The 27707-nt window shown below is 38.4% G+C and overlaps 1 protein-coding gene across 1 annotated transcript; it reads left to right on the plus strand.

Annotated features, from left to right (window-relative positions):
- Positions 1 to 1173: 1173 nt before the first annotated feature.
- On the plus strand, positions 1174 to 24641 carry mtnr1c (melatonin receptor 1C). The gene is made up of 2 exons (XM_051666963.1): positions 1174 to 1768; positions 23291 to 24641. Exons 1-2 carry the CDS (start codon positions 1576 to 1578, stop codon positions 24073 to 24075), a joined length of 978 nt encoding a protein of 325 aa, XP_051522923.1. The 5' UTR covers positions 1174 to 1575; the 3' UTR covers positions 24076 to 24641.
- The last annotated feature ends 3066 nt before the right edge of the window (positions 24642 to 27707 follow it).

A 27707-nucleotide genomic window follows, 5' to 3' on the forward strand; every position in this document is an offset into this window, starting at 1 on the left:
ATCAAATCGCTTCAAAAAACTTTTGCCCTAATATCAAAGGTCTTACTAGAAAAAAAGAAATTATGATATAACGTGAATTTTCTTGATAAAAAAATATGATCGTGCCTGGTAACATGTGCATGTAAAATGGCATTTTAGCTTAGCGTAAAGCTGACAGTTTACACAAGGTTTATTTCTATTTCTTCTGTTCCAAACTTACTTCAAACGTACTTCTCTGTCTGCTCGTATGAATGTAACACATCATAAGAAAGTGTTTCACCGCTGTTCAAATGCACTTTGGTTCACATCATTTATATGTATGAATGTTTTCCATCTGAAAGGACTAAATATTAAATGAAACAAATGACAATAAAATGCAAAGTAATCTCTTCAGTAATCAAAATACTTTTTGAATGTAACTGTATTCTAATTACCAATGATTTAAATTGTAACTGTAGTGGAATACAGTTACTTATATTTTGTATTTTAAGTACATAATCCTGTTACATGTATTCCGTTACTCCCCAACCCTGGTCCTGAAAAATGCAAAAATTATGCAGAAGTTTCAAAACCAATAAAAGTAATATGATGTTTATAATATAATATTTTTTGGAATGCACATACCCTGCCATGCAGTTGGATTTTGCATAACCGCGATAGAAACAATAGTTGAACATTTCTAACTGTTTACATTCAGAGCCCCCTGCAGCTGTTTGACGTCTCATAATAAAGCGTTAACATGCCAACAAGTTATGTTGTTTAAAGAGGTTTTTGCAGTCTTTCAGTGTGTAGATATGACGCAGAAATTCCATGAATTTTTTAGATCCAAGAAAAATAAACTCACACGCACTTTGCCACGTGACAGTAAGCGCACCGCATCTCCATTTAGAAGCAGAATATTTTTAGTGTGCTTCATTCTCACGCAGTTGTGCAAAGAGTCTCTTGTTGGTAGAGTGACATTTCATGAAGTTTTGCTACAGTTACCAGGGTGCCAAGGTCTTTGGACAGTTATTTTATGTTATAACAAGGATGATGACATACTGTCGTCTGGAATCGCTCATATATCCCCCCCAGTATCAGTATCTCTTTACGCTAATCACTGCTTGGCTTGGCTGAAGCCCAAGGCGCTGAACAGCTGACTGAGCGCTGAAGAGGCTCCGGGCGCCGGAGGGATGCGACGCAGACGCTTGCTGATGTGTGTGCCGTCTGACTAACCGCCCGGAGTCACTGTGATCTGAGGTGACAATCCAGAGAGAACTATGCGCCTGACAATGCAGGGACTACAAAAATCTTATTAAACATTCATTTGGATTTAACATTCATTTGGATTTAATGGGGCTACTGGAAAATTCTAAAACATGGGGTTTCTTTTGTGCTATGTAAAATATGAATACAGCATTTTCCTTAAATTTTCTGTAGCCTAATGTTATTTGCATTTGGCAGATATGGCGATCAGACAATAATGCAAATGCTTAAAACTTATTGGATATTGATGGGAACGCATTCGAAAAAACCCGTTAAATGGCAACTTCGCTTGTTTCATGAATAGGGGATCAAAGGAGAAACTTTAATGTAACATTACAGTGCTCCGTAAGAATGGCGATGAAGGTGAACTTGAGTTGCACAGACAGTTTGTCCCGAGAAAACCACTGCCTCGCCGCCAGGAGCACGTCTCCCGGGGTATCGGCCACCCTCGCCGGCGTGCTCATCTTCACCACCGTGGCTGATATCATCGGAAATCTACTTGTCATCTTGTCCGTGTACAGGAACAAGAAACTGAGGAATGCAGGTGTGGAGACAAGTGTAATGTCACGCTCTAGTGCTCGTTTTTATATATATTGGAAAATAATAATACAAAATAAATTTAGCTGAACTTGCTGATTAGGTTTGTGTATAAAACATCCAGAAAAATCTACTTATATAAATTAAAGCAGCATTGCGTTATAATTTGTTGCCTAAAGTTGCTAACAGCTGTTGGTGTCAGTTTGGCATGGATAATTTTTCTCATATGATAATGGTTGCTAATTACACTGTTACAGACAGGGAGCAAATTGGTCACAGAATGTGAATTAAAATTAGGTCAGAACATAGGTAACATGCTTTTCTCCATGCCCCCTATATTTTAATGTGCATTTTTTGTCCAGAAGAACAACAGAAACACCAGCAAAACATGTCGGTCCTGTTATACTGTGCAACAAAACAAGATGTGAGATGTTTAATGGCTTAATAACGTTTCTGTTTTTTATTTTATTTTATTATTATTTTTTTTTTTTATGTTTCCAGAAGTGTCAAGTCTGTTTGTATAGCGCTTTTCACAATACACATTGCTTCAAAGCAGCTTTCCAGAAAATTAGGCTATTTACGTCTTAAATGTCTTAAAGGGATAGTTCACCCTAAAATGAATTCTGTCATTCACTCACCCTCATGCTATCCCAGATGTGGATGACTTTCTTTCTTCTGTTGAACACAAACGAAGATTTTTAGAAGAGTATATTAGCTCTGTAGGTCCATACAATGTAAGTGAATGGTGACCAGAACTCCAAAAGCTCCAAAAGGAAGATAAAGTCAGCATAAGCATAGTCCATTACTCCAGATTAATCAATGTCCTCTGAAGCGATCCAGTTGGTTTTGGGTGAGAACAGACCAAAATGTTACTCCTTTTTCTCTGTACATCTTGTTTCAAGCTTAATGACACTTCCTTGCACATGATGCATGTGCAGAGGGCTAGATGGCGCTATAGACCTTATTCACAGTTGCACCATCTTTGATTTTTAATGGGAATGACAACAAGGCTGTGAGGGATAGACTTACCATCTCTTCAGTGGCACGCATAGTACATGTAACTGTAATATGTATAAAGTCTTAGAGTGATCATAGTGTTGTTTGATTAAATATGATTGTAAATTGTGTATAAAAATTAAAGAATAATTGTATTTAGAACCCCTGTGAGCAAGCTGAAGGCAACTGTGGCAAGGAACACAAAACTCCATAACATGTTGGTTAATGGAGAAAAATAACCTTGGGAGAAACCAGGCTCACTGTGGGTGCCAGTTCCCCTCTGGCTAAACAACATGAATATAGTGCCAGTATTATTTATTTGAGTGCAGTGCAAGTCATGGTTTAAAATTTGTAAATTAAGTAAGCATTAAGGACCAATGTTTAAAAAAAATATATTTTTATGAACTGTAAGATTAATGACTAATGTCTTTGAAGTCCATCCTGGATTAACTGCAGAAGTTTACATAGATGCATTGTCCTTTGTTAGTTGGCTGATGAAGGCTTTTTTTGGTAATTAAATAATAGTCTATGTATTCCATTTGAAGAGTGTAGTCCATCAATAGACAAATGTGATGCAGGTAGAGTTCAATGAGGTGCATCGCAGTTCAACCGGCAGGTCATTTCGGTGAGGTTCAGTGGGATCCATCCTAAGTCCAAAGGTTCAGGCAGTGGCATATGAAGTATCCAATGTCTTACAGTTGGAGTTGGCATCAGTTCATCCTCTGAAGTCAAAAGACTGAAGTGATGTCTGGCAAGCTGTAATTTGTCGTTATCACTCAATGACACGTAGCAGTGGAGTCCGACACCAAGCAGGAACGGAGCTGGATCTGGCCGGCTCTGGTAACCTCGGGATAAGAAACCCCAGGTTGAGACGTGGAAATAAATAGAGTTATAGACCATGACAGATGTTTCTGGTTCCAGCAGACCTAACCAAAGCAGCCTAATTGTGAGTTGATGGATAAATTAGGTGTATGCCTGGCTAAATAAATGACTCTTTAGTCTAGACTTAAACTGAGTGAGTGTGTCTGCATCCCGAACAGTGTTAGGTAGACTATTCCATAGTTTAGGAGCCAAATATGAAAAGGATCTACCTCCTTTTGTGGATCTGATATTCTTGGAATTATTAACAAGCCAGAATTTTGTGATTGTAATGAATGTGACAGAATATAGCGTGTCAGAAGGTCACTTTAGTACTGTGGAGCTGGACCATTCAAAGCTTTGTATGTAGTTAACAGAATTTTAAAATTAATATGAAATTGAACAGGTAGCCAATGTAACGACAATAAAATTGGGCTAATATAATCATATTTCTTGGTTCTAGTCAGCACTCTGGCAGCTGCATTTTGAACCAACTGAAGTTTATTTATTGAACTTGCTGGACATCCTTCCAGTAATGCATTACAATAATCTAGTCTTGAGGTCATGAACCCATGAATTCATTTTTCAGCATCAGCGACAGTGAGCATGTGTCGTAACTTAGCAATATTTCTGAGGTGGAAGAATGCTGTTCTACAAACATAGGAAATTTGATTTTCAAAGGACAGATTGGTATAAAATATAACACCAAAGTTCTTTGCTGTTGAAGACGACATAACAGTACATCTATCGAGAGACAAATTATATTTAAGTGGCTTATTTTTAGAGGTTTTTGGTCCAATAATTAGTACCTCTGTTTTGTTTAAATTGAGTAGAAGGAAATTTCTGGCCATCCAATCTTTGATTTCATTGATACACTCTGCTAATTTGGAGAATTGTGAATTTTTGTTGGGTTTAGAAGAAATATAAAGTTGGGTATCATCGGCATAATCATTCCATGATTCCTGATAATATCTCCCAGGGAAGCATGTATAAGGAGAAAAGCAGAGGCCCTAAAACTGATCCCTATGGCACCCCATACTTAACTTTTGTTTGATTTGACAATTCCTCATTTACACATACAAAGTGGTAGCGGTCTGATAAATAGGACCTAAACCATGCTAATGCAAGTCCACTAATGCCAACATACAGTAATTCTCCAGCCTATTCAAGATAATGTCATGATTTATTGTGTCGAAGGCAGCACAAAGATCTAAAAGCACTAGAAGAGAAATGTAGCCACGATCAGATGATAAGAGCAAGTCATTTGTAATTCTGATAAGTGCAGTTTCTGTACTGTGATGGGGCCCAAATCCTGACTGAAATGGTTCATATACCTTTTCTCTGTAGAAATGAAAATAGTTGGGAGGATACTACCTTTTCTAGTATTTTCGACATAAATGGTAGATTTGAAATCGGTCTGTAATTAGCCAATTCTCCAGGATCAAGCTGTGTCTTAAAAGTGGTTTGATAACTGCCATTTTAAAGTTTCTTGGGGCATGTCCTAAGGATAGCGAGGAGTTAATAATATTAAGAAGAGGTTCTGAGATTACAGGGAATATCTCTTTTAAGAGCTTAGTTGGTATTGGATCTAACATACATGTTGTGGCTTTTGATTTTTTGATAAGTTTTGTTAGCTCTTCATGACCTATGACAGCGAAGGATTGAAGTTGCTCGTGAGGAAAATTATGAGACACTGTTTTCTGAGGTGCTGTGACAGTTGATTGCATAGTTCCAATTTTATTTCTGATTATTTCAATTTTATCTGTAAAGAAATTCATGAGTTCATTACTATTGTGCTGTGACGGAATATCTGGTTCAGTCGATGCTTTATTCCTAACCAATTTAGCCACAGTAATGAATAAACACCTAGGATTGTTGTGGTTATTTTCTATGAGTTTGCTCAAATATGCTGACCTGGCAGCTTTTAGTGCCTGTCTGTAGCTACAGACACTATCCTTCCATGCACCACGAAATACCTCTAATTTTGTATTCTTCCACTTGCACTCCATTTTCCAAGCTGCTCTCTAGAGAGCATGAGTGTGATCATTGTACCATGGTGTGGGGATTTTTTCTTTAATTTTCTTTAATCAAAGGGGGGCGACATTATCAAGAGTGCTACAGAAGACTATATTTATATTTTCTGTTATTACATCAAGTTCTTCTAGACTTTATGGCTTACTGAGTATGTGAGACAATTCTGGAAGATAATTAGTGAAGCTATCTTTAGTGGTCGAAAGAATAGTTCTACCTGAATGATAACATGGTGTAGACTGAGTGACATTAGCTGATCGCAGCAAAAAAGAGACGAGGTAATGATCTGAGATGTCATCGCTCTGCGGTAGAATTTCCATAGTATCAACATCAACTCCATATTACAGAATTAAATCTAGTGTATGATTATGGAGATGGATTGGCCCTGTCACATTTTGTCTGACTCCAACAGAGTTGAGAATATAATAAATGCTAATCCCAATGTGTCATTTTCATTATCTGTGTGAATGTTGAAGTCACCAACAATTAAAGCTCTATCTACATTAAATACTAGATCTGATAGAAAATGTCAAAAAATTCACCAAGGAAACCAGAGTACGGCCCGGGTGATCTATATACTGTAACAAGGGCAAAAGACGACAGAGATTTTTTATTTATATCTGATGGTGTCACATTAATCATTATTAGTTCAAAAGACTTAAAGTTATATTAATATAAACTACCAATTGTCTATATATCCTATGCTATTCTCCGGACACCACTCAGACATTCAGCCATTCAGTGACACTAATCTACTATAAACCTTGTCACCACGAGGAGCAGGGAGGGGGCCAGAGCATATTACAGTGTCTGACATCGTTTTTGCAAGTTCACACACCTCTTTAACATTATCTTTAGTGATCTCCAACTGGCGAAGCCAGACATCGTTTGTGCCGACATGAATAACAATTTTACAAAATCTACGTTTAATATTAGCCAGCACTTGTAAATTTGATCTGATGTCAAACGCCTGAGCCCCTGAAATGCATTTAACAATAGTGGCTGGAGTCTCTATTTCCAAGTTCCTTACAATAGAATCACCAATTATTAAGGCACTTTCAACATGATTATCAGTGGGGAAAATCGATTGGAAACCTTAACAGGAACGTGAGAGTGGTGTCGCTTTGCTGAGCGAGTATGCCTCAAGACATCACCCAAACACCCTGCTGCAGGGGCTCTACAGCCGGAACCAAAGTGTGTGTGTTGCCTGCTGTTCTACTCGCATCTGAAACAGTATCTACCAGCTTCTCTTTCTCACTGACTCCACTAGCGTTCGGAAGCGTGTCTCTAACTCATTAACCTTCTCCATCAGCCTGACTAATTCCTAACATTTATCACATGTAAATCCCTCACTGCTGACGGAAGACGCTATAGTAGACATGTGGCATGCAATGCAGGAAGAAATAACATGAGCGGATGCCATGACTTACCGCAATTGTTTGTTGTTGTTATGGTTGTTCTTGAGCGGCAATGGTTTGAGATCGTTGTCATTCCTAATCAGCAGTTGTTTGAGATTGATGCAATAATCTGTGTAAAACACAGTGGAGAATATGAATGCACGCAGTCGAGATGTGAGATGTAGACAAGCGGAAAAAGAAAAGAAAAACGAGAGAAATGGTTGCACATGGTAAAATAAACAAAGTTGAAACAGTAGAAAGGTGGAAAAACCCGAAGCATGAGATAAAATGGCAAAGGATAAAATGATGAATGTGAATAAGCAAGAAAAAGCAATGTTAAGCGGGCTAGCAAGCTACAAACACAGACTCGTGCAGCGTACTGGCAGCAACCAGAACAGGACTAAGGGCAGCAACTGGAACAGGACTAAGCAGGTTGTATGGACCTAGAGAGCTGAGATATCCTTCTAAAAATCTTTGTTTCTGTTCAGCAGAAGAAAGTCATACACATCTGGGATGGCATGAGGGTGTGTAAATGATGAGAGAATTTAAATTTTTTGGGTGAACTATCCCTTTAAAGTCCTCATTGAGCATTTTTATTTAAAAACGTCATTGAAAATCATGTCTTTAAATTATATGGCTTCAGGCCCTCAGAGAGCAAGCAAAAGGCGACCATGGCAAGAAATCCAAAACACCATAAGATTTTAGTTAATGGAGGGAAAAAAAATCCTTGGGAGAAACCAGACTCAGCTGGGGGAACCAGTTTCCCTCTGGCTTTACAGCATGAATATACTGCAAAAATCAGTAAGCTATGTGTAGTACAAGTCATGTATTAATTGAATAAACGGAGTAGATTTTGGTGGGCAATGTGGGCAAAGGATATTGACTGAACTGTAAGATTAATGATTAAGTGTCTTTGAAGTTGATCCCAAATTGACTGCAGAAGTGCATGTAGATGCAGTGTCCTTTGTTATTTGGCTGATATAGGCTTTAGTTGGCAGTTATTTATTGTTTATGTATTCTATTTTAAGAAAAGTGATACTTGCTGTACGATTGAAATGCGGTTGATAGCAGTTTATTTCCCCTATAGTCTATCCTAAGACCAAGATGATGCAGACAGAGGTCAGTGAGGTGTGCCATGCGGTCTTGATGGAAGCTTGTGGCAGTTCATTTTTGGTTAAGTCCATCCTTAGATGTCATGACCATCCCAAGAAGTGTCAGGACAAAGTAACGCAAGGCATGATAGCATCAATGCTTCTTCAACTAAACATGGCAGAGTGCTAATCTATTAAAGAATTATAAAGCCAGATGTCAGCTAGATACATTAGTCAGAATTCAACTTGTCTTCTTGAGATTCATTTTATATGGCAGGCAGTTTGATGAAAATAATGACCAGATATGTGAGACTGTTATATGGTTAAGTCACACACTGTTAAAGAACCTGTTGCTTGTTGCATTATCTTCTCTCTTCAATCTGATACAGATGAGAGAGAAGGAAGAGCAAGAGGGGGAGCTGTATCTATTAATTTCACTGCTTTAAAGATGTGTAAGGTTTTGATTAGGTTTTTTTTAACATGGTTGGGCTCGCTAAGCTGTTGGTATGGTAATAGACATGATCATTGAGGAAGGCTGCTAAAACAGGAGAGCCTCTGTGCTGATGATCCATTCCATCAGAGTTGAAAAGCCACCATCAGACCCCGTGTGCTGTTTACAAGTGTTGAAATGTTTGGGGCTTGAGAATTTCTCCTGAGCTCTCATGTTTGGGAGACAATGGTTAATGATGTGGTTAATGTCCTCTTGTGATGATAATGTTAAGCAAAAGAGAGAGTGAGAGATGTGTGTCCCAGTATGGATGGTGTTGATCTTCATTCATGTTCCTGTGACTGTCATCACTATACTGAATCGATGCAGCTGCTCCCAACTTTGTTGGCAGCGTGTCTAAATCTTGCTGCCTCAGATCATGCTGTGTTTCCCCAGGCTGCCCTTAGCCATGAGCTACTTGAGCTGGCATACAACCCCAAGCCTGTACATATGCAAACCAAATGAAGTTCCAGCATTGCTCAGAGACATCCCATATCATGATGGGGATCACCAGGCACCTGCTAATACTTACGTACTGCACACATGACATGATTAATGACGCAAATATACTGGCTCCATTGAAATGACCTGGTTCCGGACATGGCATTAAGGCTGTTATGGAAAGAAGTCATCATAATCCTGAGTGTGACAGCTAGAATGCTGTAAAAAAAAAAAAAAAACAGAGAGAGAGAGAGGCATGCGATCTGCTTGTGCAATTTATTTTTTTTTGCTTATTGAAATCTGTTTATGGGCTTTTAATGCCTTTAAGGGCAAGTAGAGAGAGACAGGAAACCAATGGGGAGATTGAGGAGGAATGGTTTCAGGACATGACACACTTTATGCATTGTGAGCATGTGCACTGCCCACTGTTTTTCGTGCTTGATGAAAATGTTGTAACACTGTGCTGAAAACGGAAATGTTATTTGGGAGGTTGGGATTTCTGTTCTCAGTGGCAGTTCTGGACCATTTAAATTGGCGGGTACATGCCAGTTGTACTTTTAGGGGTGCAGTTACTCTGTTATACAGTGGCAAGAAAAAATATGTGAACCCATTGTAATTACCTGCATTTATGTAAACATTTGTCTTAAAATCTGGTTTGTTCTTCATCTAAGTTACAATAAACAAAGACAATCTGTTTTAACCAATAACACAAATTATTGTATTGTTCTTATACATATTGAATACATTATTCAAAAATTCACAGTGTAGTTTGGAAAAAGTATGTGAACCCTAGGCTAAGGATGTCAACAAAAGCTAATTAGAGTCAAGAGTTGGCAAATCTGGCATCCAATTAATGAAATGAGATTGAAGGTGTGGGTTAGAGCTACTTTGACTTATAAAAAGCGGTCAAACATTTTGAGTTTGTTATTCACAAGAAGCATCTACTGACATGGATCATGCCTTGTAAAAAAGAGATCCCAGAAGTCCTATGATCAAGAATTGTTGCTTTGCATAAAGCTGGAAGAGGTTACAAAGTTATTTCGAAGAGCTTGGATATTCATCTAAAGCTGTCCACAAATTGTCTATAACTGGAGACAATTTAGCACTGTGGCTACTTTCTCTAAAAGTTGCCGTCCAGCCAAGATGACTCAAAGGGCACTCCGCAGAATGCAATAGAACCCTAGAGTGACCGCTAAAGACTTGAAGGAATCATTGGAACTGGTTAACATCTCTTTTCATAAGTGTACTATATGGAAAATATTAAACAGATGTGTTTTCCATGGCAGGACACCACGAAGGAAGCCGCTGCTTTCCAACAAAAACATTACAGTGCGCCTAAAGTTTGCCAAAGACCAGCTTGACACTCCACAACACCACTGGGAAAATACTTTGTGGGTTAATGAAATTAAGGTTTAATTTTTTGGGAAGAACATGCAGCACTACGTATGCCATAAAAAGGTCACTGCATACCAACATGAAAACATCATCCCAATGGTGAAGTACGGTGGAGGGAGCATCATCATTTGGGGCTGCTTTGCTGCTTCGGGGCCTGGACCACTTGCCATCATCGAGGGAAAAATGAATTCCCAAGTTAATCAAGATATCCTTCAGGATAATATCATGGTAGCTGTGTGCCAACTGAAGCTTAGTAGAAGTTGGGTGTAGGCCCATACAATGCAAGTAAATGGTGACCAGGCCTTTCAAGCTCCAAAAAGGAGATACATTTTACATTTACATTTATTCATTTGGCAGATGCTTTTATCCAAAGAGACTTACAAAAGAGGAATAATACAACATAAGCAATTCATCTTAAGGAGACAGTTATATGAAAAGTGCTGCATTACTAAGTTTCAATTGCATTTAGTTGTATGGAGTGTATGGTCAATTGCTCATGGAAAAGATGTGCCTTTAGCCATCTTTTGAAGACAGATAGAGAATCTGCACGGACAGAACTGGGTAGGTCATTCCACCAATGAGGTACAGTGAAGCCGAAAGTCCAAGAAAGTAATTTGGTGCCTCTTTGTGTTGGTACAACAAGGCGCCACTCATTTGTCAACCGCAGGCTTCTGTTGGGAACGTAGCTCTGCAGGAATGATTTTAGGGAAGCTGGAGCAGATCCAGTGACTGTTCTGTATGCCAGCAGCAGAGCCTTGAACTTGATACATGCAGCAACCGGCAGCCAGTGTAGAGAGACAAGGAGTGGTGTAGTATGCACTCTCTTTGGTTTGTTGAAGACCAGACGTGCTGTTACATTCTGGATCAATTGCAGAGGCCTAATTGCACATGCAGGAAGGCCAGCAATAAGAGCATTACAGTAATCCAGTCTAGATGTGACAAGTGACTGAACAAGGAGTTGTATGGCATGTTCAGAAAGGAAGGGTCTTATTTTCCTGATGTTATAGAGTTTAAATTACTCGATCGTGCTGTCTTTGAGATGTGGTCGGTGAAACTGAGTTGGTTGTTGATGGTTAACACTAGATTTCTGACCATTTTGTAAGGTGTTATTGTAGATGAACCCAGTTTAACGGTGATGTTTTGCTCAAAAGCAGGGTTTGCTGGAAAGACGAGGAGCTCAGTTTTTGCTAGGTTGAGTTGCAGGTGGTGAACCTTCATACAGATCGAAATGTCTGTCAAACAGGCAGAGATTCGAGCCGTCACTGTGGGGTCATTGGGTTGGAAAGACATGTAGAGCCATGTGTCATCGGCGTAGCAGTGGTAAGAGAACCCATGTTGTGTGTGGATCGCAGAGAGAAGCATGAGCCTCCACATGCAGAGTCTCCACAATGTCATGCACAATGAGCCACATGATAAGATGTGCAGATTGAAGGTCTCAGAAGCGGAGGCAACTGAGACTTGTCCTCCACCACCAAGATTGAGGTGAGTAACCGCACCACCATGAGGACCTACTAAGTAGTGGGAATTGGGCATTCCAAATTGGGAGAAAAGGGGATAAAAAACAAACAAATAAAAAAAAAACACACACAATAAGAAGTGTGTTGAAGGATAGTTTTGTCTTCCTACATGTAAAGCATATGCTTTCATTCTGAAATCAATCTGAAGTTTGTTCAGCAGGATACTAATCATAAAATGTGAATATAAAATGCAACAGAGGTGTTTTTGTTGCGTTTATATTGACAAATAGTTTTTCTTAGTTGTGAAGTTTAAAATAAGCTTAAAATATTGATGTTGAGTTTATGGTTACAATTTTAATTCAGATTCATGAACAGATTCATTCAGACTTGGACTCGACTCGGACTCGGCCTGTTATGGACTCAGCCTTGAATCCGACTCGGACTCAACTTGGACTCGATTGTTTAAAGACTCGGGCTTGACTCGAACCCAACACTAAAAGCAGGCATTGCCACCAAAACCAGGTCTGTTTAGAGACCTTATATAAATTCATAGATATTTATTATTACAGGGAATGTTTAGGGTTTAATACAAGTTAAACTCTATTGACAGTGTTTGTGGCATAAGTTTAATTACCACAGAAAATAATTTTGTCTCATGTCTCATTCTAAAGAAAAAAATTGTGCTCAGTAAGACACATAATTAAAGTGTCCAATACACAAAACATCAACAACACAGAGTATTAAAAGTACAGCCGCAATACTCAAACATAAAACGTGTTAACATGACTGTTGTGTGATAAAATCGCTTACTTACCTTGTTAATGTAAAGTTATTCAGTGTAGCGCGGAAGAGGGCAGGGCCGGGCCGGAATGACACATGCCCGGACCCCAATCAACCTGATGAACGAGGGAAAAAAGCGTCCGAAGGTGGCAGTTCGAGAGAGAGAGAGAGAATATGCAGGACAGCTGCCTGTAGCTCTCTCTCTCTCTCTCTCGAACTGCCTTCTCCGGTCACCATTATCCCTCACTCGCCTAATCAGGCTGATTGGGTCCGGGCGTGTGTCATTCAAGTCTGGCCCCACCCTCCACCATGCTACATTCAGTATTTCAACTTGTTGTCTTGACGTCGTAGCCCCTGGAAACCCTGTAGGACCAAATATCCCAGTTACCCAGAGAGTTTATATGACTTTGAGATTTTAGTTCATCATTGTCTTCTGTTTCTGAACAAGCCATCATGTTATCCTTTCCATGATCATACATAAACAAGCTGCTTCATGTTTAGAGCGTTAGAGCAGCAGAACTTCGGCCAACAAACATGCTCGCTCCAGTTTGGTTATTGACTGCAGTCCATTCTGACTAGTTATTCCGATCTCACCATGGTGTTCTGTGAAAAAGTCTGCTCACAAATCTGGGCCAGGAACCGCTGTCACGTCCATGTGTGATTTTGAATTGTTCTATAATGTAAGTTCATGCATGAGGCAGCGCAGTGATTGGATAGAAGCGTTCCTTCTCATGAATAAAGTGGAGAAACGAGATGATGAGAATCAAATGATGTATTAGTGTACTCTACTACCACAACTCTTAGTTTATGCATACACCTAATATTTTAGGACGTTGCTTCAAGTTTCGTTTTTAAACTGGAAGAACAAAATGTTTTATATAAAAAAAATTTAATAGATCCTATCAAATAGCCTAAGCTTGTTGACATGGGGCCACTGCCCCTATCTGTTCTTAATGTTGGTTTCTTCTACGTGGTAATTTCATGTCAAACTGAACCACCTGCAACAAACAATGGAATAGGAATGAGGTCCTGCTACATCTCTCCTCTTCTATCCCATGTGTCCTCAGACCTCAAGCTATTTCCACAGCCATTAGGGTGTGTTATATGGTTGTGCAGATTCTGGCAGCCTGGGTTGGTTTAATCAATATGCTTCTCTTCTTTGGACCTGTCTTTAGACAGGAATGCTAACTGATAGCTCCATAGCATCAGTTAGTGTTCCCTCATGGTGTCCAGGAGATTCTGGCAGATATTAGATCTTCCTAAGTTAAGCACTTCAATATTTCCATATAATTTATCTAGTAATCACTACCAATTCTGAGTCTTATTCTGAGAGCTGTGTGCAGGGCATCAACCCTATGCCTTGGATGACCTCTGACTATTAGGATGGATACTTAATGCAATTAACTTTTGAAGTTTTTTAATGAGTGGTAAGAGAAGTTAGCAGCTTAGTTAAATAACCGATTTTTTAAAATGGGCTGAGATGAAAGACAGGGGGACTAAAGCCCCCAAAATGTTGTAGAATTGTCTTTGGACATAAATGTCAGTGGAGAAGCCTGAGTCTGAGGGAAGGAACTCACATTTTCAGTGCTGCATTACAGTGTCTCCATTAGAGCAGTGGCACCAGCAGACTGTTAGCTCGTCCATTATGCCTTACCTGAAATAGCAGCAGTGTTTGGCATTGGCACACACTCAGGGCTGCTGATGGACAGATAAATGTCTCAGGAGAAGTGGCAGTGAACTTCACTCGGTGTAGAAATAAATGCAGACAGTGAGGGAAAAGCAAGGAAAAAATTATTGCATTTTCAGAATATGAATTCTCCAGTTCACACTGAAGCAGGTAAATGCTCATATATGGTCATTTCAAACTGACATTTATGGGTTTCTGACATTTCTAAATGAACTGGTTTAATTCAAGTCAAATATATTAATTGACATACATTAGGTTACACAAACAAAACTTGGTTTAAGGGCTAGATCAGCTAGAAATAGCAATTTACCACTTTTTACAGTTTGGACTAGAATTAAACTGGTTGAGATGGAACATAAATACCGAATATCTTTGCGTTGGTGATGTTTTCTTGCTTGAGCTGTGCCCTTTGGCACAACTGTCTGACCTGTTGAACTGAACACCACACTCTTAAAGGGATAGTTTACCCAAAAATTAAAATTCTCTCATCAGAATTTTGTATTGTGCTGTAACACGCACTCTTAAAGGCACCTCCGCTTAAATCTCCCCTCGACCAAAAGGGCACCTTTAGATTTGTGAAGGGCACCTTTAGAGTTGTGAACATTCTGTGCAAGTCAGTCTTGGTTTGTGTTCAGCAGAAGAAAGAAAGTCTTACACATCTGGGATGACATGAGGGTGACTAAATGATGAGAGAATTTTCAGTCTGTCAGAGAAAATCTACAGCCAACAGAATATTTGCATTTTGCAGAATGAAGATATTGTTTAGATAGCTTTTATGATCTGTCAGTTGGCAGAGCTACTGAGAAGACAGTTGGCTGTATTATACAACTGGCTGGCATACAGGAATAATTCAGCATTAAGTAATTATGAAAATGAAAGAAAAAAAATCATTTTTCTCTTTCATGGACATGCATAAACACTAAGAGACACAGCTGCAGAACAGAGTTGGTAACCAAGCACGCATATTTGAGCCCCAAACCACCTCTTTATATGATCCTTACAATAAAAATAATAATAAAAAAAGAAAATAAAGAAAAAAAAAAACAGAAGACAAATGGCAGCTTTTAATGTTTCACATATGTCATCCTGGACATTAGAGTGAGAGAGAGATGAGGTGGGCAGATATATAACAGACTGTCTGATCTGTGCATTAAAGTAAGTCCAGCATAGATGCATTAGACAAGCAGAGCCAGAATATCTATTAAATACATTTATCACAGCGCAAATGCTGTTCTGAGATCAGCCAGAAACCATCCTCACAGCTCCACTATAAAGAGCCAGTGATAACCTCTGGCAAAGAGAGGTAGGGAAGTTAACAGGCAATTGGTTTTTTAATTGATTTCTCTGAAACTGTGCATTTCTTCCATTTTTCCTCACATCAAACATGTTACAGTAATTTACAAAAGATAAAATCCTAGTTTTTCAGCTTTGTGGTTCCCTCTCAGTCCACAAGAAATCTTTAACCACCTACACTTCTAGTATTTTAATGAGTCAGATTTCATTAGATTTGCATGCTGGTCTCCAACTGAAAAATACTGACTAAAAGACAAAAGCCACGTTGTCAGATAATGTTGAAGATCATGTCTTAATATCATCTTAAATTGCGTTGTACGCTATTTATGATGAAGCAAAGCTGGTTTCCTAAACCAGCACAGATTGCTTCTTGTTAAGTAGAACTTAAATACTGTCATCATATACTCATCCTCATATTGATCCAAACCCCTATGTCTTTCTTTCTTTTGTGGAAAAACAAAAGGAGATGTTTAGAAGAATGTTAGTCTCAGTCACCATTCACTTTCATTGCATCTTTTTTCTTTACAAAAAAGTATTTTACTTTAGCATTCTTCTCAGTCATCTCAAGTGTGGGGTTGGCATCCAGGGTATGGCCCTCCAGTGGTTTGCCTCCTATCTAAAAGATAGGACATTTTCTGTAAATGTAGATAATTTTTCTTCTAAATCAGCTCATTTACAATGTGGTGTCCCTCAAGGGTCGATTTTAGGACCCTTATTATTTTCTTTGTATATGCTTCCTCTAAGCTCTATTTTCCAGAAGTACAGCATATCCTATCACTGTTATGCTGACGATTCCCAATTTTATTTACCAGTGAGCTTAGACAAGAAGTGTTCATTTGATAACATCCAAAATTGCTTCGAAGATATTAAACATTGGCTGGTAAACCATTTTTTACAATTAAACGAGAGTAAAACTTAAGTTCTGATTTTAGGTCCCTCCATGTCCTCCATACATGGAGGGACCTGCCCAGTTAGGTCCTCTGTCGTCGAATGTACAAGATTATGTAAGAAGTCTTGGAGTGATTTTAGATTCATCATTACATTTTAATAAATAAATTAGTGCCATTGTCAAGGGTAGCTTTTTCCACCTGAGATCGATTGCTAGTCAAAAATTTTCTCTCCAGCAAAGACCTGGAAATTGTGATCCACTCACTAATTTCATCAAGGTTAGATTATTGTAAGTCATTGTACATTGGCCTCCCTCAAACAGCATTATCCTGCCCACAGCAGGTTCAAAATGCAGCAGCAAGGCTTTTGACAGGGTCAAGAAAGAGGGATCACATTACCCCTATATAAGCGTCTCTACACTGGGTTCCCATTAAATTCAGGGTCGATTTTAAAATTCTGCTTTTTGTTTACAAGTCATATCTGGTCTCGTGCCCAAATACATTAGTGATCTTCTCGTCCCTTACTCCCCCACCAGAGCACTCAGGTCTTCTCATCAACTTCTTTTGAATGTTCCTCGTTGTCGCTATACATCCAAGGGTGATTGTGCTTTCTCTGTGGTAGGTCTTAAACTCTGGAATAGTCTCCCTTACCATGTGAGGTCAGCTTCTTCAATAGCCATTTATAAATCCTCTTTGAAAATGTATTTATTTTCTTTAGCATTTGAATAGGACTTTTAACATGTTAAATTAAGTAAATACTTGATGCAGTTTTTAACTTGTATTCTTTTTATTTATTATTATTTGTTTGTTTTTTGCATGTATATAATTCGGTCATTGTATCTTTTTGATTGATTTGTAAAGCACTTTGGGTCAACTGTTGTTTTTAAATGTGCTATATAAATAAAGGTTGACTTGACTACAATGAAAGTGAATGGCAACTTAGGCTGTCAATCTGCCTTTCCTGTTCCACATAAGAGAGAGAGTCCTACAGATTTGGAATAACATAAGGGTGAGTAAATGATGACAGAGGTCTCTTATATTGTTGGTTGGTTATATATTTTTTTATATTAGTGGTTAGGTTTAGGGATGGGGTTTGGTTAGGGGAACTAAAATATTAATATGATTGTATAATGTAACTAAACTTATATTAAACAAGTGCGATGAATCTGAAAATTGTGAAGCCTGTCACGGAATCATCCGAACTGAGGTTAGAGTGGCATGACTGATAGTTTTATGATGCAGGCAAAAAGAAGGTACTGTGATCTTTTGGTCATTTTGAAGGTACTGAACTAAGGCCAACATTTTCACCAATTTACTCCCTGGTTTTAAGGGAGTAAAACCAGGCCTATCAAATGGGAAGCACAGGTTACAGAGGATTATTTTAAAAGACTTTAAAAAAATAAATAATTTTATCGAATGGACTCACAAAGCCTGTCAATAAAATGTCCTGGTCCTGTTTAACTCCAAAATCAGAAGAAACAAATAAGAAATTATATTTTGCATACTGAAAATGAAGCCTATTTAAGGGCCATTTAAATATTTTATTCATTGTGACATTATTTTCATGAGTTATGAATATTTTACCCCCAATTCTCATTACTGAAACAATTATACTATATATTATTTACATTTTAAAGTATTTATACATTATAATAGTACTTCCTTGGTACTGCCTTTCATTTTTTATTATTTTAAATAAATAAAAAAATCTATGTGTTATACAGTAAAACAATTACTCTGTTACAGTAATGAAAATCATCATTGAAAACAACTGGAATAGTAAAAGCAAAATGTGTACTGAAAATAATGTCACAATGCAAAAAATGGTAATGGTCCTTAATATAGACTTTATTTTCTTTATGCAAATTTATGCTTAATTGTGTGTGTGTGTGTGTGTGTGTATAATTTTTTCAATATGATTTTTTAAATATGACCAGGCCATGTATTCATATGATCATTTACTTGACAGGTTTTGTTAGAATCATCTGAATATAGTGAATCATATCTTTGCAATAATCAAGATGCATTCATATAATTTATTTTGTGTCCCTCTGTCTCTGATTAACTGGAAAAGAAAGGAGAATTGTCTGTTTAAGTTGCACATAATGGACTTATGTGTCCGAGCCTCTAATTGATTTGCAGACGTTTATAGCCCACGTACTATTGAGATAACAATGTTTTTTTGGGAACTGTGCAGTAGAGATTAAGTACTTATGTGCTACTAACTTTCTACTTAATGCTTCAGGAAACCTAGCCTAAAATATTGTAAAAAAAAAAAAAAAGTGAGATAATGTGTTGAGGGTAAAAAACAGAATATGTATAATATTTTGGGCTTTCCCAGCAGTGCAAATAAGACTAAACTGCATGCATTTCTGAAGCCAAAACATCGTCAGATGAAACACAGCAGATGCTGACTGCTCAAAACTTGTCATTTACTGGATTTCAATTTGAGAATGAATTTGGGTATTTTTGACAAGATGCTTGCCTGGAGAAAAACCTTCATGTGCATCGGTCTATGGGTTTTCTCTCCTGTCAGATTCTTCGGTTTACTGTTTGCAATTGTTTTTTTTTTTTGTTTTTTTTAGCTCAGTGATGTGATGACTGTTATAAAATCATCTCACCACCTGCTGTAAGTTGACACAAATTGTAAAATCTCCTGCTGATGGAAAAAACGGAGGCTCAGAAATCTTTTGCAAATGTTTCAATGTGTACTCTCCACAAACACAGAATGTCACAAGAGATGACTTCTTGGCTTTTGCCCAGGCTGATTGCCAGGCTGATAGTTTGAGCACACGTTTAACATTAGACTGATGTGGAGGTGCAATCATTTTAAAGAGGTGTCAGTTTGATCTCCTGAGTTAGCAAAGCACCTGTCCATCACCCCATCTGATTGTGTGGCCGACCCAAAAATGAAAATACCTCATCATTTACTTTTTTTTTTTTTTTTAGAAGAATAACTCAGCTCTTTAGGTCCATACATGCAAGTGAAAGGTGATCAGGCCTTAAGCTCCAAAAAGGAGATAAAGTCACCATAAAAGTAATCCATATGATTTCAGTGGTTTAATCAATGTCTTCTGAAGCACTGTTTTTCTCTATACATCTTGCCATTGCAGTCTCTAGGCAAGATCATGATTTGAAGTGTGATTATCAAATTTGAAATCATGATCGCCAAGGAGACTGCTGTCAAGATGTAAAGTGAAAAGGAGTTTCATTTTGGTCTGTTCTCACCCAAAATCAACTGGATCGCTTCAGAAGACATTGATTGAAATGCAGTCTTTTCCATGTGCTGATCTTCTGTAAAGCTTTTGGTTGAGGGTTCAGAGTTTTATGTGTGATGTTTTGGGCACTCAAATTTAATTTTGCCCCAGACTCTGCATTCTAGGCGATGGGATGGTCATTAATATAGGGGATGGTACATAAAGAATTGGGTCCTGGCTGGTGTTATGAACGGAAGACAGGTCATCCTTAGTGGATGGAAGTCGGCTGGAACGCCCTCGTTTTGGGAGTGGTGCACGGAGATGGGCAGGGTGGCGGCATTTGAGGGGATGACATATAGAAGGCTGGGAAACATGGGTTTATTTAAAAAAAAAAAATGGGAGCATAACTTAAAATGGGTAAAGGATTTTTTTTTTTTAAATACTTTCTGTTGATTTATTGTTTATTTATGTGTCATTATTAATTTATTATTAGACCACTGAGGTGCACGTTTGTGTCGGGTGGGGGTGGGAATGTTCGGAGGGAAGGGTTTTAAGTTCATATAATTTGATTCTGTATTTTCTGTCATGTTTATTTAATCTGTGACTGGAATCAGTAAAAATTGTTAATAAAAAACAATTAAAAAAAAGATTATATGATTTGATATGATATGATTAGGCTGCAGGTATGTTTAAGTATGTTTAAATCAGGCTGTGAATGTGACCTTCACAGAAAGTCGTTATACTAGTACTGTAGTTAAATTTTCCTGGCACATAATTTTCTTAGCTCTTGTCGTGCAAGATGTAGACCGAAAGTTTTGAGTGTGATTGTGGGAAACAGCCAATGAGAGTTCATGGATGAAAAAATATAAACAAAAACAAACGTGACCTGATCAGTGTTGCGGAGAGCCAAGGAATAATCGAAAGTACAGAAATGAGTGCCATTAGATTTCAACTAAGGTTTGGAAATGGGTTTAAAAATACAAGTTTTTTGAGGTGATGGATGTGTCTGAACGCCTTGAAGGATTTTGAGAGTGAACATGAGGCTGAATTACTAAGCTTTTTAAAAAGAGTTATATGGGCTCTGGCAGTAAAGCATTTGCTCTGTTTTTCTTATCTTGAGTGTTTGGACAGTGTGATGAGACCTAGAGTTAGTCGGCAGGGAAAATAGTTATTAAAGTGCCTTCCTAATTATAAATTAGTTACCGGTGTCTGTGTTCTATCAGTTCATGTGCAGTTCTGACACAGACTCTCTGTCTCACTCTAACATACACATATACAACTAAACACATACTCTGTTCCCTTTTTTATTTCAGAAATGCATAAAACTACTCCCCTTCCCTCTATTTGCTGATATCACACAGAGAGAGAAATAATTCTGTGAAGTTAGTGCTCTCTCTTGTAATTTTAAATCACATTCAACATTTATCTCTCTCTGCCTGTCTCTGTTTCAGTTTTGTGTGCTTTGTTGCTTACAAATACCATACATTTGCAATGCCAAAGCATTTGCTGCTAAGCTGTTAAAATTAAATGAAATTAAATAATTACATTGCGAAATAAAATAAGACTATTTGCAATGTTCAAATAACCTCTTTCTAAAATAAAACTGTGTAAAGTGTAAATCAAAGAAGTAATATTCATTGATGATTACAATTTAGAAGTATAAAAAATATGGATGAAAAAGTTAAAAATGACTAGGAGTAATAGTAACAATGTATAGTAAATGTTTAGTGATAGACGAGTCAAGGTTACTTAATTTTGCTTATATGGTAACAGGCAAAGGCATACTGTTCTGACAGTACACAGCAGTCTTTTTGGTCCCCTAATGGGCTGTTCACACTGACAGCAATTTGCAGCGACAAAGTGTCTGGAAGTCATTTATTTTCAATGAAAGTTGGTGATTTGAGGCGACATAAGCAACAGAGAGGTTGGCAATACAAAAGACTGAGCAGACTTTATGCAAATGTACGTGACTACCAATGGGATCTGCCTCATAATACAGTTGCATGCAGTCGAGTAAGAATGCCTATTATCAACCAACAGTTCAGGCGTCCTCCGGCAATTAAATCCCTGTCAGTATTAATGTCTCTTCATGGGTAGGTGTTTTTTTTTGGTTAAATCTTTGGTATATGTGTATGCATTCAATAAGGAATAGCAGCTCTAGACTGAAATGCAGATAACCATTTTCTTTTGGCAGCCACATTTTCTAGCCATTTCTATTTTTAGGTTTTGTTCTCTTTAGTCAGTATTTCGTCAAGGTGACTTTTAATTTCTATCAGAAAGACTCAGAATGATTGGAATGAATACGAATGTAGAGATAATTAGATCATTTGGCGTAAGCCCCGTCCTATGGTTCAGCGCTCAGGTACTTGCTCAAACTGTCAGATCCTGCAGGAAGGCGATGATGGCAGTGGAGAGGAGCTTACCCCTATGGCAGGACGGGACCTAAACTGGTGGTGATGGGGTGGTGGGGGGTGAAAACAATGAGGCATTACGAGCGATGAAAGGCAGCTGTGTGAGCTTATAAAGCAAAGGTTGGATTATGATTGGATGAGATGCCTGATTGAATGAAAGCATTATTTACTTTTGGTGGTCTTTTTACCCTGCTGGTTTATGCTGGTCTAGCTGGTGGACCAGTATAGCCATTATGTTCACTGGTAAAAATGCTGGTTAATCAGCAATTGTTTTCTAAAGCTGGCTGACCAAAGTAGACTTGCTGGTTAAGATAGTTAAGAGGCCTGGTAAGGCCCCAGCATACTAGCGTCCAAAACCCAACTTATACTGGTGACCATCAATGCTGGTATTTTCCCAGGGTTGGAAAAGACAGAATTCCATATACAGTCACTAAGCGCTTTATTAGGAAGACCTAATCAGCCAATCGTGTGGCAGCAGTGCAATGAATAAAATCATTCAGATACGGGTCAGGAGCTTCAGTTAATGTTCACATCAACCATGAGAATGGGGGAAAAATGTGATCTCAGTGATTTCGACCGTGGCATGATTGTTGGTGCAAGACGGGCTGGTTTGAGTATTTCTGTAACTGCTGGCCTCATGGGATTTTCATGCACAACAGTCTCTAGAGTTTACTCAGAATGGTGCCAAAAACAAAAAAACATCCAGTAAATGGCAGTTCTGAGGATAGAAACGCCCTGTTGATGAGAGAGGTCAACGGAGAATGGCCAGACTGGTTCAAGCTGACAGAAAGGCTACGGTAACTTAAATAACCACTCTGTACAATTGTAGTACAACATGTCGAACCTTGAGGCGGATGGGCTACAACAGCAGAAGACCACGTCAGGCACTTTATTAGGACCGTAGTGTTCCTAAAAAAGCTCTCAGTGAGTGTACTTGTGTTCGGGATGCCTAATACGTTAGATAATTATGTTTTATTTGCATTGTAATATGGATTAATCAAACTGTATTCACAAAACATATTCACAATCTCTCCTTCACTTTCTTTTTCTTGTCTCCTCTTTTTATCTCTGTCTCTGTCTCTCTCTCTCTCTCTCTTTTCCTCAATCTCTTTCTCTCATAGGTAATCTTTTTGTGGTGAGTCTTTCTGTTGCTGACCTGGTGGTGGCACTGTACCCTTATCCCCTGGCTCTGCTAGCTATCTTTCATAATGACTGGACAATGGGCTCTCTGCACTGCCAGCTAAGTGGGTTTGTTATGGGATTGAGTGTGATCGGCTCAGTCTTCAACATCACGGCTATTGCCATCAACCGCTACTGCTACATTTGTCACAGTCTTCGCTATGACTGGCTCTATTCGTGCCGGAACACCTGTCTATACTTGCTCCTCACCTGGCTGCTAACTGCTCTAGCCACTGTGCCCAACTTCTTAGTGGGTTCCTTAAGCTACGACCCACGTGTCTTCTCCTGCACATTCACCCAGACAGCGAGCTCCTCCTACACTGTCTGCATTGTGCTGATCCACTTCCTTGTTCCACTGAGCGTGGTTTCTTTTTGCTACCTGCGCATATGGACATTGGTGATCAGGGTCAAAGGTCGTGTGCGGCCCAGTCCGAGGGTCCGAGCAGCTGACCTGAGAAATTTTCTGACGATGTTTGTGGTATTTGTGCTGTTTGCCGTATGCTGGGCACCCCTGAACTTCATTGGGCTCGCCGTGGCCTTGAATCCTGCAAGAGTGGCATCAAATGTCCCAGAGTGGCTGTTTGTTAGCAGCTACTTCATTGCGTATTTCAACAGTTGTCTGAATGCTGTTGTCTACGGATTGCTCAACCAGAACTTCAGGCAAGAATATAAACAGATTCTCCGTGCTCTCTGCACCCCAAGAGCGCTGTTCACTGAAAGTTACTGAGGCCATAAACAGCAAACAGTAAACAGCGGCAACCAATAATAACGTGAAGGAGGCTAACCTGTAAAAATGGAGTGAGACACCCTCTTGTCTTTTAGATTATTCCCACAAATTTAGCTATAAATGAGTTGAACCAATCAGGACACAAAAGATGTGCAATGAAACACCACAATATTATTAACTTTGCCATTGAAACTGTGTACAACCTGTAAGACTAGGACATGCTTAGAGTACTGGTTGTTGTTGGCTGAACATTTCTTCACAAATCAACAATCTTGGAATAGTTGTCAGCCTTTTTTGAATATTTTGTTTCAGTGGACTTGAGAAAGCAAACACAGTAAATCAGACTAGTGCAGACTGTCAAGTATATGTACTTGAGTTCCCATAGAGATTGGCTGATACCGTGGCAACCAACACTGAATAAGACATTTTTGATCCACTGTGTATCCTTTGTATACCCTTTGCATACTCTGTGTATGCTGTGTATATCAGAGTGTTTGTCTGAGTAATGGGCTGGAAATGGTTTTTTTTTTTGTTTTGTTTTTTTCTGTAAAAATAAAGGAAATTGATACTGATTCTCATTGGAGTAACATACTTATGTGTATAGCACATGATGTGATATGTTTATAATTAATGTAAAGAGCATTATATTGTACACTCACTGAGAACTTTATTAGGAACACCTGTACACCTACTTATTCAAGTGATTGTCTAATCAGCCAATTGTGTGGCAGCAGTGCAATGCATTAAATCACGCAGATACGGGTCAATGACTTGTTGATGAGAGAGGTCAACGGAGAATGGCCGGACCGATTTGAGCTGACAGAAAGTCTACGGTACCTCAGATAACCCCACTGTACAATTGTAGTGAGCAGGATAGCATTTCAGATAAATTATCTTTGTGAAATGTATCTAGTCCATTCTATATTCCATTACATTCAGAGAGGGCAGTTTTAATCTTAGTGTTCTGCATGCATGGTGCCAGGGGCGTAGCAGTCATTTTAAAAGTGGGGGGGACACAGCTGTCAGTAGGTGGCTCGCACAGACCTAACACTTACAGTGCAGTAGTAATATATTACAGTATATATAAGTATGATATAAGTAATAAATTAATATATATGTATTATTTACTTTTAATATTTGTAGTATTTTAAAGATTCAAGTAATAATTGCAAAATGTTGCAAAATTAGCTGCAAAAATAAAGGGCATCTTGTGGAGAAATTGCTTCTGTTTCACACGACAATAAAAGACTGAGCACAAGCTGGTCCTGAATAAATAATTTAATCAATTACAATAATGACAACTGTGCATGTGCACAATTTTATTTTTTACTCTGTGCTTGTGCATTGTGGGATTTAAATGTATCCAAGTGGCTCAAGTGTTTTGACTATGTTCACTAAAATTCGTTCAGATCCATTTAATGATTCAGTGACCATTCCTGGTGATGCCAGAAGGTGGTGACAAATGAGTGTCTTATGTGAAATTAGTTAGTCACTGAATCAAAAGACAACAATAATATTCTTATAATAACTATGAATTTCAATAACATCCGTACATTTTTATATATAAAAAAGCATGTCTACATATCTATTCCCTTCAGTAAAATGCCTAATTGTTCTAAGAACACAGCAGATCTAACCTTTTTCCTACAGTTTGTCAACTGCACACCAACATAGAGGTAAAAAACAGGAGCTGATATTAAAAATAGCTTTACATGTTTAACACAGATCTAGTAATCTGCTTTAATTGGCAAAAACAACCTATCAAACTACTACCTCACAAACATAATGTAAAAAATATAACTTAATAAAGACTCATGCGCTATAAACTCCACTTACAATGTGTGCTTAAAAAAAGGATTGTCCTTTGTTTTTTTCTGCAGTGCATTTCATGTAATGCTGCCAATCAAGAAAGATATGCCGAAAAATAACTCTCATTTGTGTGTTCCTCATCTCTAGATTATTAATTTAGATCAACATCAATTTCGATTAAAAACATGGATAAATGAGCATTGTTGGAAGCAACTTTGTAGAAATGAATGGAGCCACATTGATTAGACTATCTGACTGACGACCTATTACATAAGGGTTGCTCGCTCAATCAGCCCAAAGTAAAAAAACGCAAAGAATACTGTATACAAATCCACCATTTGGACTTGGTATGGGTTTAGCTTGGAAAAGTGCAGAGGACAAAAATCACTTTTTCAAAGACTGTGGGTGGACGAGTCCCCCACGTCCCCCTCGGTTGCTACACCCCTGCATGGTGCTCAAAAACTAAACCATCTTTGTCCTTCTTTTTAGTCCTGTCATTCTTATGTTACTGCATCAGGTATCTTGCCTCTATTAGACACTTGTGTAGTCCTTTAGGAGTGTGCACACACCCACCCATTAACACTGATATATTTTTGTTTCTATCTTGTTAACCGTCTTCTTCCTCTACCAGTTTAATTACCTTTATCAATGGCTACGTTTACATGTACACCAATACTCTGATTATTATTATTATTTTTTTATTACAAATTTTTATTGATTCCAAGACAGACAAAAATAAATTTAACCACAAAATTATGCATTAGGAATCAACTTATAACCCTTTATACCCTTTAAATGAGGGTGCATCATTTGACTTCCAACCCCTAAGTATTAGTTGTCTGCCAATCATCACTCTGGTTAGGACCCAGCTTTTCATATATTTATCTCCTATATTCAGGACCCCTCCATCACCCAAAATACAAAGTCTGGGGAAAAATGAAAACTGAGCGTCCAGTACGTCACACACAAAACGCTGGATCCTCAACCAAAATTTCTGAATCTTAATACAACTCCAAAAAACATGGGTTGTGTCCCCGTCTTCTGACTGGTATCACCAGCAGGTGGGTGAGTCTTTAAGACCAAGCCTTTACAATCTAGAGGGGGTCCAGTAGAACCGATGCAAAATCTTAAATTGCATCATACGGATCCTTGCATCTCTAGATGCAGACCTGATGCTTTTTAGGATCCTAGCCCACTCTCCCACCTCCAATACCAAGTTTAAATCTTTCTCCCATAATCTCTTGAGAGAAGACGAAGCTCCATCCCCCAGACTCTGAATTAACAGGGAGTAATACACAGAAGCTTCATGACCTTTCCCATAAGCAATAATCACCATTTCCAAAGTATTTGCCGCTTTAGGGGGGTGTACACCACTCCCAAAAACAGTACAGAGCAGGTGGCGCAGCTGTAAAACCTAAAGAACTGGGATCTAGGAATCTTAAAATGTTGAACCAAATTATCAAAAGATCTCAGTACTCCACTCTCATATAGGTCACCGAGTGTAGCAACCCCCCTCCCAATCCACTCTGACCAACAGAAAGGGGACTTATTAATGTGTAATTTAGGGTTCAGCCATATGCTTGAGGCAACATTTAAATAAATGTCCGAATTAAACACTTTAGTCCAAACCATGTGCAAATGCGAAATAACGGGGTGTGACTTAACTTCTCCGGTTAGTTTGATCGAAAGGCTTTGCAATGGCGAAATAGGGGCAAGAACTTCTTGTTCAATAAGAAACCAGGGAGGGGCTCTCTCAGGTGGAAGCAACCAATGAGCCAAATGTCTGAGACCAAATGCATAATAATAAAACAAAATCTTGGGTA

This window comes from Myxocyprinus asiaticus, chromosome 3 (genome assembly GCF_019703515.2).
Source record: "Myxocyprinus asiaticus isolate MX2 ecotype Aquarium Trade chromosome 3, UBuf_Myxa_2, whole genome shotgun sequence".
In the NCBI taxonomy this organism is placed as follows: Eukaryota; Metazoa; Chordata; class Actinopteri; order Cypriniformes; family Catostomidae; genus Myxocyprinus; species Myxocyprinus asiaticus.